The sequence below is a fragment of the Pavona decussata genome, unplaced genomic scaffold (genome assembly GCF_977016875.1).
Source record: "Pavona decussata unplaced genomic scaffold, jaPavDecu1.1 SCAFFOLD_315, whole genome shotgun sequence".
Lineage (NCBI taxonomy): Eukaryota > Metazoa > Cnidaria > Anthozoa > Scleractinia > Agariciidae > Pavona > Pavona decussata.
Genome location: NW_028145706.1, coordinates 23,220 through 35,619, shown reverse-complemented (window position 1 = coordinate 35,619; position 12,400 = coordinate 23,220). Strand labels below are relative to the sequence as shown.

General features: G+C 36.5%; 1 protein-coding gene and 1 pseudogene across 2 annotated transcripts in view; both read left to right on the top strand.

The window, feature by feature from the left end:
• Nucleotides 1–12,400, top strand: part of LOC146454062 (uncharacterized) — a 58,233-nt pseudogene that overhangs the window by 31,716 nt on the left and 14,117 nt on the right. Inside the window, exons 6-9 of the transcript XR_014859330.1 lie at nt 8,492–8,610; nt 9,849–9,907; nt 10,003–10,193; nt 10,574–10,687. The product of XR_014859330.1 is annotated as an uncharacterized LOC146454062 (transcript). The remainder of the gene's footprint in view (nt 1–8,491; nt 8,611–9,848; nt 9,908–10,002; nt 10,194–10,573; nt 10,688–12,400) is intronic.
• On the top strand, nt 461–8,455 carry LOC146454063 (limbic system-associated membrane protein-like). The gene is made up of 5 exons (XM_085095874.1): nt 461–640; nt 5,951–6,334; nt 7,014–7,280; nt 7,593–7,880; nt 8,271–8,455. The coding sequence occupies exons 1-5, from the start codon at nt 589–591 to the stop codon at nt 8,276–8,278; spliced, it is 999 nt and encodes a 332-aa protein (XP_084952000.1). The 5' UTR covers nt 461–588; the 3' UTR covers nt 8,279–8,455.

Below are 12,400 nucleotides of genomic sequence, written 5' to 3'. Positions count from 1 at the left end.
ATACAGCTTTCTATGTCATGATAAAAGAGCTTAATCCATCTTAGAGTGGATGAGCCAAAATTTAAGTGGTGAAAGGTCTTATGTATAAAAGGCCACTGTACATCGCAAGTATGAAGGGTTCAAATGACATCTTAAAAATATATCAATTATTGTGATTGGTGTATTTACACAAAAGGATTGTTTATTCCGTGCCAATGATCACTCGCTTAATATTGAAAACCAGCACCAGGTCCCCAATATATAAAATGAAGCATAGAACGCCTGTTTGTTTGCTTGTTCAACGAACCAACGCTTCCAGGTGATATTTTACGCCTTTTGAAAGAAAAACTCCTTGACATAACGTTTAAATTATCGGAGAACTTAACATTTAGCAAGGTTTTTGCTCTTTTTTTCTTAAATTGTGCGATTTTGTACAAATTGTGTGATTTTTCATGAATTATGCGATTTGTTGCCATTTTAGGTCAATTATGCAAAATCGCAACATCGCATAATATCAGAAGCCCTGTATGCAAAATCATACGGACAGTACTTAGCCTATTCAACTTCATTACTGCTACAGTTCATGAACTGGATGATATCCGCAAGAATATGGTTGGTGGTGTTTTACTTGCATACTTCATATTGAATCTGGCGTGTTCAGGTTAGTATGAATCGAATAAACGATTCGGAAAACAAAGTCAGGAATCTTTTCGGACAAGAAAAGCGACGAGTGTTTTAGGGCTAAAGCAATTCTGTCAACTTCCTATCCATATATTCTATCAGGAAGCAGCGAGACCAGTCAATAAAACTTCGCCATTTTCAGTCAATAATTCTCTCCAGACCATGTATTATTTCGATCTTTTATATAAAAGACACAAATTAAACAACCTGTGTAAATTGCTAGGTTTTTAGTTTCAGGTTAGTTTGTCATTCGTATGTTCAGGATTTTCATTTCTGATTCAGTCGATTTCGTTCTGACTCGAAGAAGATTTACCAACAAAGAACATAACCGGCTATACCTTCTGAGTCATTAGTTGTTGCTTTAAGTCTTGCATCACGGATGAACAACGATCCAACTTAATCGGCGAACTGTTCGGAAAAGGATCTAACTGAACCAGTAAGTTTCAGGAGTATTATATTACCGTATTAAGCTTTAAAATGCACTGTATTGCTTTCGTTTTGGTTGACTTGTTTTTCAAACAATAACATATTATAGTCTAGACGTGGTGGACAACTGTTTTTAATTTTTTTTTAATGATTTCCTTGACCATCAATTAATATTTAGGGACTGATTCGTATTTTGTACTTACTTATTTACTTACTTACCTACTCTCTATGGCGCACCTATCTTCAATTTCTGTACGTTTCAAAATGGAATGTGGCTTGATTGTTTCAAATTTCATTTGTTGTTTTGGGACACAACGTTTGAGAAAGAACCGTAACGTATGTTTCGTTAAAGTATTTGACCGGAATTTTCTTAAAAATGTTCAGTCGTCCTTTGTAATGATGCTCCCGATACTGCACCTCAAGCGGCTTGCTCCCAACTAGCCACTGCCTGGGCAACTAAAGCCATGCACAGAGGGTGTAACCTTCTCTGGTAGATTTAGACCTTGTGTTTTAGTTGTAACAAACAATAAATTAATGTAATATTGTTAGTTGCCATCACAGATCATGACAGATGTGATGAAAACACTGTATGGCTCAAGAATCATTTTGTTAATGGAAGTTTTTGTTGAGGCAGTTCATAAACTTGTAAATTATGCATTCTTGTGTGAACGTTTCTGTGCACTTTTCCATCAACGGATAGATCCAGTTGTGTATTAAATGTCTTACCTTATAAATGTTTATGATGGCAGAAACCAAATAGAATAGGCAGTTACTGAGCATGTAACATTTTTCTTCAGCAGTAAAGATTTTAATTAGTTGGCCAGGTAGGGCTGTTGCTCTAGCATGGTGTGTACAACAGAGATTGGCCACTGGATGCCTGGGCCTAGCTGTGTTTATAAGCAACAGAGCACTGTCACTCAATCTTTCTTATAACTATTCAATTGATAAAGAGGCTTAACAAAAGTATGCTGAACAAGAGGCATTCCCTGTATACGTTTCTCATCACTCACCAATAATCTGGAGAGGAGATGGCTGATATTCAGGCCATGTTTAATGCAACCAGACCCTGGCTTCTGTTGATAACTGCGATTACAGATAAAAGGTCAAACTTCTTATCAGCCATCTCTTTTAATTAAAAGAAAACTTTCAAACTTGGTAGTGAGTAATGAATTATGAAAATTAATATATACATGTATTAATTTTTACAGTGCAATCTCAGCTATTTGAACCCTCAATTTTTCGACACTTCTGATTCTTTGAACAAATAGTTGTTAATTCTCTTGGATTTGCTTCAGACAGATTTTTACCTCCTATTTTTTGAACAAAATTCTGTGTCCTTTGCAGGTTAAAAACAATTGGTATTCCACTGTAGTGATTCAGTTATCATTGTTATACAAATGTTATACCCCAAGTCAATTGTTTTCTGTTACTTACTTTTGATTACCCTACAATAACTGTTTATTTTTCATGGGTTTTGTGAGGTCAGTGACCAGTGCTACAGTTTTCTACACCTTATCAGATAGTCTGGTATACCTCTTTCAGTAACATAAGGAAAAACACTAATATTAGTTTCCTTTTCCATTCTGTCCCCTGGGTTGAGGTAAAACCATCTTTATTTATATAAGAACAGTTTAAACAACTGATTGTTTTGACAAATGAAGTAATAAAATGCTTTAAATTTGCAATATTTCAAGCAAAATATTAGCTGTGCATCATTTTTTGAACTCAGAAGTGGACTATTATATGCACACTCAACTCTCTTTAAGCACTCTTGTACCTTCCATTTTTTTTTTTCTCGGAAAAACCAGATGATGAAAAGTAAAGTAAGGAATATTTTTACAGAATGCTTATTAAAATATAATGATACATGGTGGGTATCTTGCTGTGTAAAAATGAATGGGACTTCTCTGATGAGGTGCTATCCACAAGCTGGAGTGATGTCTGAGGCTGCAGCAGTGTAGTGTTTAGCAGTCTAATGACTTCTTCAATTAGGATTTTGCTTGTAAGGACAAAAGGTTAATAGGTTGAAGCAAGGCCTGTACTTACATTGAGAAACCAGAGAATAAAATCTGCAGTGTAAATTTTTGTGGTGAAGAAAACCGCTTAATTTTCTTTCACAGTATTACCTCAGTAAGGAAATGTGGTCCATGCAAGCTAAAGTGAAACTCTTTGACTTTGGCAGGATTTTAACCCATTACCCCAGGGCCCAGTCGTTTAAAGCCCGATTAAGCTAATCCTGAATAAACAAGAAATTTTGATTCGAGTTTAATTACTAGATAATAAAGCTTTTTGAAAAAGATTTTTGTCCCTCAGTTTTGACTTTGACTTTTCTTTATCATTGGCTTAAAATTAGATTTTTAAGATATTTTTTACGAGTGAGCTGAAAGCCTCGGTTAACTTTAAATTGTTGATTAACGTTAATCGGCTTTCGAACAACCGGGCCCAGGACTTTGATCACTGATGAACGAAATGTACTCACTAGGGCAATGCGAAATTTAAGTGGTCCCCTTCCCACACAGAAATTTACACTCCAGAGATAATTATCTGATTTCCCAGTTGTATAATCAGTACTGCACGGCACAAAATTTCATTATCCCTTAATTGTTGTGTTATTTATTTACTTTACTCGTACTGCACTCTCATGTAGCAACGTGTTAAAAAACTACTGGGGATAACTGACCCCATAACTGCATGATGGGTTTTTTTGGTAAAGATTTTAACAGGGACAGTTGAGGATTTAATTACCCAAGTGTTATTTGATTTCATGTCAAACAATTTACTTACTTTGAAAACCAGGTACAAATGGCTAGGGACTGCAAAAACATTTTTTTCCTGTTAAATAAGTTATTAGACTTTCGAAATTTATTGCATTCAACAATTACATAGAAAGAATGCACTCCTTACACAGATTGGAGTCGAGATTGTATGGGACAACCAACCTTGATTGCCATGAATGAAAGGATCTTGGGACATGAATCTGGCACCCCCTGCAAATTTTGTAGGGGCAAATGATATCATCACCAACTTGGCAAAGGAGGGAGAACCTAGGATCGAGGTCAAAAAATGCACTCTCTAATCCAGTTTTGATTATTACTAGTTTTCATATATATAAAGTAGCAAAAGGCACAAGTGATTGTCATGTTGACTTTGCGATATCAAGAATAAGATCCAGGCAATTGCAATTACTGCTGTGGTTTCCCTGAAAAAAACAGTATCACTTTACACTCTCAAAACAAAAGAATTAATGTGATTGACAGGAAGGTATGAAAGGTTCATGTTTTTCCTATCCTTCCAAAATAAATGGGAAAATTATACTGCATTCTTACATGTAGATCAAGTTAAGATCCAGAAAGACATCTTGACTCTCTAGTAAATCAATATCAAAGGCTGATGGAACTGAGCACCTAGTTTGATTTTATACAAAAACCAAAATAAACAACTTTATGTGTACAAGAATAGCTATCAACCTGGGAAAAATAGAAATTTTTAAAATGAGCTTTTTAATCTAATTTAATTTATTGAATTAATCAGCTACAAGTACAGTATTTTAAAGAAAATAGAAAAATGACACAAAGCTAACTTGACTTGAAATATTTATCCTGTATTCAAACATCTCCAATGTGCATCTCGCTTAAATAGAACCTAAACATCAACAAAAAAATCACTCAATTTGACTAGAAAACGATGGAATTTAAAATATCTTGAAAATCCCAATGATTTATGACTCGTGTTTTAATTGGTCCACAGTTTGAAACGATCTCTTAGTATGGTGCATATTATGTAATCTAACCGAGCACATGAATTCATATAACGACACTGGCCTACTATTGTCCGTATTAACTTGCAATTTTAACATTACTCTTGATTAAACATCAAAGGTTTCTTTTAGAAAATTGCTCCCTCTAATACAAAGGTGTGCATCCATACATAAACTGATAAAGATTTGAAGTTAGTCCTTACCTCCTAGATTGACAGAGCCGTCGGACCTTTTGCCTTTCGCCGACACAGCAAAACCCCTTCTACTTTTGACATTTACCACACTAAAAATTTTCCTTCAACCCAACAAATCTGCTGTAGAACGGAACATTTTTCACACAGTCACGCAGGAAAAATAAGATGAGGCGTAGGAAAACTTCGATCGCCTCCAAATTTGAAAACTTCTGCAAAGTTTCCTAGCGCTTAAAAAGATCCTTGATCCACCTCGCTGAGGAGATGCACCATCCTAATACAGGAAGACGTCTAAACACTGCTATTTTTATCCAAATCTCTAGAACAAAGCAAAGACAACTAAGTTCTCCTATTCGGCCGCCATATTTGTTTATGAAATTTTTCGCGCGTGTGTACGGAGAATTTGGGTACTAGCAATCTTGGTTCCTACGCGCGGGGGCTCTGGGGACGAGATTGGGGCACCTTATCAGACAATTGTCTAAAATGCCCTCTGTTACGACAAATCAGCATTAAATAATTGTGCCCTCTGTATTACATTGTTATTGTTATTGTTGATGGGCAGTTTGCTGCATATGCACTAAACGTATAGAAAACTGCAGAAAGGATGAGGAACTGGTAAGGTTACTACGTTCATACGATAAGCAGATTTCTATAAATGCTATGAAAAAAATTGGAGCTCCGCTTTTAGGCTTGGCTAAATATATATATTACTTGATATACATGTATATGTAGACAGTTTTTGTCTGAGCAGGTACTGTCTGCAATGACCTTATGTACATTATATTTTGACAGAGTACTGAACTATTTAATTGATAAAGTGAAGTATTAAAGCTCTATGCACGTATGTCAATTGTGAAAACAAAAATACTTCATCAGTGTATGACATCTTTGAAATTGACAAAATGTTCGCTTTCAGATGGCGGCAGTATCACTTGGTTTGAGCCTCCCCCAGTTGAGACAACAGCTGATGCCAACGATATTCGGACATATAGCACTTCGCTTCTTGAAGGATCTACCAATGTTGAACTGAACTGGAACTTCAGTCTGACACAGGACTTAACTTTTTCTAGGTTGGATTTACAATTAGGTAGTTCTACGGTTGCTACCGTTTCGCAAAGTGGGCAATCTGACATATCAACGATTTTCAGGGGAAGAGTCAATGTAAGATGGATTCCCCAAAAAGTTAGTCTAACTATCCTCAAGGTATCAACGCATGATGATGGAGAATTCAGCTGTATAGTGACAACTTTTAGAGGAGGCAGTATTGGCTGGCGAAGAAAGATTAAAGTGACTGTTCTTGGTGAGGTTGTTACTTAATATATATTTACATGATTGTATATAATTACAACAATGAATTTCAGGGATGGTAACCGTGTTTCATTTTTTTGTGCAATATTGATTTGGATTCTGATAACTTAACTGAAATTCCACATGACGTGAACTAATCTTTAATTTAAAGCTTGTTTTTAATTACATGGGTGTGAGTTATGTTGGAATATTAATATTTTCCGGGCACATTTGGCAAAATACAAGCAAACAGAACCGATTTGTGGAAGCAGCGTCGTAATCTGTGCCATTCAATGGCAAATTAAAGCAAAATCAATGTGAAGATGATTGCGGGTAACACTGTAACAAATGTCTAAAGCCGTAGTCCATCCGTATGCCATTGGTATAAACTGGAAAACTCCATCTTGTTAACCCTATCTACAATGGGCTCTTAAGTTCTTCTGGGACCGGGAGGGGTTGTGGATTCCGCCCCTCCCCCACCCCCCAATCGATAATTTCGAGAGTATAAAAGCTATGACATTGAGACCTGAGACTTAAAGGTTAGATACTACGTCCAAAGATGTTTCGTTTGCGGTAACGTTTGGTATTGAATTTAATTAAGGTTTATCAAGGATTTGTTTCTATCTTTTTACTTTTAACTAGGTAGTACGTTAATGCATAATCGTTAATTTGTTATAATGAATTCTTATTAGTCCAAGCTAAGCTCATTAATGTTAGCCAAGACCAGACAGTGCGTGAAGGCTCAGCACTAAAGTTGTTCTGTGAAGCGTCTGGTTCACCGGCACCAAGCATCACCTGGACAATGGCTTTTAGGAATGGAAGTGAGAGCGAGATACAGCACAGAGGGTCAACTTGGAATATGGCAAGCATCAAGCGAACCAATCAAGGAACGTACCGCTGTACGGCTTATAATGGAGTACGAAATGCGGATAGCTCTGTGGCGAACATAAATGTTACATGTAAGAGCAATTTTAGTGTATGCACCCTCTTTACATAGCATGGGATTTATTAATTTATAGGCTTCCTTACAGGAAAATGTTCGCAACATTGATCAGGACGTCATCGAATCTTAATAGGAACAGAAACTGTACATGTTGGAATAACATAAAGGTGTAAAAGAAATCAAGTGGAAAATCTGACCTAACAAATGTATCTCCTTATTTGTTTCATTTTTCTATATGAACGTGATCTAGTGGTTAAGCAGCAAACGCCAAAAATGTTTGTTCTCGTGTTACAACAATTTTCGGTATCGTTTTCTATTTTCCTTCTAGATCCTGCTAAAATTATAAAACGTCAAGACAACACTGCCCAAGTCGGGGGATATGCCTCGCTTATTTGCCAGTCAGAAGGAAATCCTACTCCTGTGATAACATGGACACGTGACAAAACAAATGAGATCGTTGGTTATGGAAGCACCTTAGTTTTTTGTCCAACTCAGTTTTATGACGGTGGATGGTACAAGTGCAGTTCAGAAAACAGCTTAGGAAAAGACAGAGCGAATGTTTACCTTGAAGTAATTGGTAAGAATGATTATTCTCATGTAATCCAACCGCCGACCGGTTGGCTCAGTTGGTAGAGTACTGGACTACCGTGCGGGAGGTCGTGGGTTCAAACCCCGGCCGGACCAACACTCAGGGTCTTTAAATAACTGAGGAGAAAGTGCTGCCTTTGCTCTGACATCTGCAAATGGTTAGACTTTCTAGTCTTCTCGGATAAGGACGATAAACCGTAGGCCCCGTCTCACAACCCTTGTTTGTAAATAGCTCTGTTAAAGAACCCACTCACTGTTCGCAAAGAGTAGGGGACGTAGTTCCCGGTGATGTGGTCTGGTCTTTATGTGTATACTCTCATGATTGGGTGGGTAAATGCTCGGAGATATTAGCTGCATTAAGCTACTCTGTTAATAAAGATATGATGATGATGATGATGATGAATCCTCCAACTTTAAGTGTACTGATAATTTGACATCTATTTGAAATTCCATGCTATAACATTGGTTCACATTTTGAAAGGTAGTAGTAAATCAAATATTGTCTAATTTTAAGAGAAAAGCACAACCCTTGAATCCTTTTTACCCCTAACACGTTTTTAATAACTAATATTCAGAAATATTGCAGTCATTTTAACGGAAATCTTCTATTGATGCATTATTCTTTCTTTAACTCTTAAGAAAAAGGAATCACGTTGATAAATGTCACCATGACAATAAGTAACGAAAAATATCATGAAGATATTGAGAGGCTCGGAAGTGAAAAATCTCAGTCTCTGGTGGCAAGGATCAAAGAAGCGGTAAGGTGCTAAAAAAACGTATCCGACAATAATATAGTCTTAATTAGCAACGGTGCTCATATGCTTCTAGCTTATATAAAGCTGTACAGTGTATTACAGGGTTTTCAGGGGTTCCACTACCTTACTCGCGCTTGGTTGAATTTCTTTAGTTCGAAATTTAAAGCACGGAACAGAAACCGACATTGCGTCAACACTGTTTCCGGCCATCAAAATGCTTTGCTGGGTACCTGCAAAACGACTTCGCTAAGATGCTTCTAACTTCTCGGCCGACACTTTCTATAAAAATACACATCGCTATTCCATGTTATCTTTCCTAAACAGATGCACTACTTCCTCTGGCCCGCGCCGAAATGATCAAGTCAAGTCACAGATGCAGCATCTTTTTAACCTTAATTTCCATCACACTTGCATTTAAGGTCATTCCCCTAAAATAGAACCTACACTCAGATTTTTTTCCAAACTTTGCCCATGTGTGGTTCACGATATATAAACTGCAAAAATGAAATAAAAAGAGGGGGTCACCATGCTTGTTCTTTGGCATAGAAGCATTGAAATATGGTAATTTATGCATGTTTGGACAAAAAGGAGTATAATAGAGCATTTGCCAAAAACAGGAATTATTCTTTGAAGAGAACAGTTAACTTCTCATTTCATAGCATTTTTTCCTGTTCATAAATCATTTTCAATGTGAAATCTGTTTGAAAACTATTCCTAATCAGTACTACTGAGATATTCAACAAACTAATCTAATTCGTTACCTCTGAATGTAGGCCAAAATGTCCGTTGGCTAGATATTAGGCACAAAATTTGATATTTCTAACACTAGGATTTTCCTGAAATTTTTACGATAGTTGGCAAACGATATTGTAGCTAGAAAAAAGAAAAGAGAAAATAGGCTCACCGGGTTGGTTTTGCAGATATTTCACAAAGCAGTGGTAAATCGAGCTTCAAAACTGGTTTCTCCGCGAAGGGACTAGGGCGAGTCTTATGAAAACACCTTAATTTCCACGCAAAATTGCAAATTAAGAATTTTGTTGTTAGATGCAAGTTAGATTGATTGATACTCAGTAGTTAGCTAGAAATGAGCGTAAATGTTTTATTTTGCAAATTGTGCGCAGTAGAGTTGGCAACTGCAAAACAGGGGAATGACCATAAGAACTGCTTACTTACTTCTGAGGAGTTACCTGTATCTTCGTTCAGATACTCCTTATTCAGGTTTTTGTCCGGGTATTTTTCAGGTGAAGGCAGTATTTAAATGTGAAAGCAGATTTAAAAACACAGATGTTGTAGGATTTAGGTAAGTGAAACATTCTAAGGAAAATTCCTTTGATCATTTTTCCACTGTACTTCATCCCATTAGAGTACAAAATGCATTCTCTGTTCAAATTCTAGGCCGGGTAGCGTAACTGTTTCTTTCGTTCTGACGTTCAAAGAACATGTCACTAAAGAACACGCGATATCAATGTTGAAAGCAGCTGCAGAAAGCGGAAATCTTGGATCCTTTAAAGTCAATGGTTCATCTATAATAGCAACAGAGGAATATGGCTTCAAAAATACTCCCACAACAACAAGATCGACACCAGGTAATTAGAGGTATATTAGTGACAGATTTTCCTTCCTGGAGATGTCTTCACGCAGAGGCTTTTCAAGTCCTCAATTGACTTTAAAAACTTGTTGTATTCGCAATACAATTCTTTAGGGAATTCTTTCATTGGTTAAGTATTTTAACCGTTGAAGCACAGATATTGTGTTACCTCAAGCACTGAGGGGGACCATCAAGTGCTCTGTGGTTCAACCCTAATATCAAGAAAAGTGTGAAACTAATAACTTTTTTGTTTCCACTTTAGGCACGAGAGTGCCAGTTATTCTGTATACAAAATATCAATCAAGGGAATACAATGAGTAAGCCTGCGAAAATATTAGCTTGTTACTCTACAATGTGGTACTATTTTCCCCATTACAGTTCAGGCATGCAATGGATATTCCTGTAACTACACCGCATTTATAGCTGTGGTCGTCATACTTGTTGCAGTCATCATAGTCCTTCTCACTTACGTCGTTTGGCTACACAGAAAAGGTAACATGCAATTCATTATAATATCCTTTTTGAATTTGTTACCGATACAGGGTCACTGCTTTTCTTAGTTTCTCAAACCTTGTACAACTCATAAATTTAAAAAAGAGAGATCACTTTTTTCATCGGGGTCCTATGATAAATTCAATTTAACAAAGTAACAATGAACGAGGATGAGAAAACGACATTGCTTTGGTGTATATTAAGAGCCGTTGTCAGTAACTTTCGAGAATCCGGCGACAGAAGCGAAAATTCGAATTTCTTTTTATTTGCCCAAAAAGTCCCTTTTGGTGAACTATTTTCAAAAATAATATTCAAAAGTTCCAGCGAATTTTTATTTTGGCAAAAATTGGGAGAGTTCGAAATCGGCCTAAACGTGCCCGATTGCCCGATTGAAATTATGCAAATTAGTACATTTTCAAAACTCTCGTTCAAGTAAAAGAAACGTTTTCTCGAGTTGATGTTTTCACAATAGTTTTTACATCCCTTGTGCTTGCTTCTAAACTATATTTTATCTCGACCTGAACATTCTTACATTTGAAGTTGCCCACGTAAATAATACAATGTTTGCTATTCCTTGGATAGAGTGATTTTTGCCACATTATCATTGGGGGTATACGAATATGCTACTAATCAAAGAGCGTTTTTGAACGGACAATTTTTCCTATTTATCATGTTTAAATATTTAGTTTGGCCCGTGAAGAGTGAGCGTGCTAGGTCGAGATGTATGGTCTACACTTTGACACAATTCGCCATTTCAGTACTTCATGTTCCTCCTGTTACTTTGCATGCGTTAGTACAGTTCATGGAAGCATTTGGATAAAAGCCAAGGTCTCTGGTTTCATCTCATGCTTTTATACAGGTAAATATTTAGCTTTAAACTTGAGTGCTCCCCATATTAACACTAAGTTATCAAATGATTCTTTTCAGGTGAAATTTTCGAGTTTATATTGACACTTTCAGGCGAGATCAAAGAGCCTTCCCATGGAAAATAACTTGAAATCAGTAAAATTAATACCCTGTCTCTCATATCATGCTACACTTCCAAATTACCGTTATTTTTTAGCCAGAAAGTATAAATGCTCTTTTTTTACGTGACCTCAAACAGAATTTACTTAAAATATTGCGAATGAAGTCCACTGCAACAAAAAACGCACCGACGTAAATGTAAACAACAGCCGTTTTTCGACTTGCCACGACATGGATGAAACGCGTCCGTTGTTTTACCTTTGTATACACTTATCACCAGAAAGTAGAAACACAAAAATCTTCTCTATGCCCATCTGTATAAATGCACTTGCTAAACTTGATTGGCAAGTGTATTTATACAGATGGGCATAGAGAAGATTTTTTGTTTCTACTTTCTGGTGATCAGGTGATAAGTGTGTACAAAGGTAAAACAACGGACGCATTTCAACCGTGTGGCAAGTCGAGAAACGGCTGATGTTTATATTAACGTCGGTGCGCGATTCTTTCAGTTTTTTTGTTGCGGTGGACTTCATTCGCAATATTTTAAGCAAATTCTTTTTTAGGTCACGTAGAAAGGGAGAATTTATACTTTCTAGCTTAAAAATAACGGTAGTTTGGAAGTGTAGCATGATGTGAGAGACAGGGTATTAATTTCACTGATTTCAAGTTATTTTCTCGCTTGAAAGTGTCAATATAAACTCGAAACTGATTTCACCCAAAAAGAATCATTTAATAACTTAATGCTAA

Coding starts and splice junctions, on each gene's coding strand:
- LOC146454063 (XM_085095874.1), top strand. CDS start 589: ATGGTTGGTGGTGTTTTACTTGCATACTTCATATTGAATCTGGCGTGT. Junction 641..5,950: donor ATTGAATCTGGCGTGTTCAG/GTTAGTATGAAT, acceptor GTTCGCTTTCAG/ATGGCGGCAGTATCACTTGG. Junction 6,335..7,013: donor GATTAAAGTGACTGTTCTTG/GTGAGGTTGTTA, acceptor AATTCTTATTAG/TCCAAGCTAAGCTCATTAAT.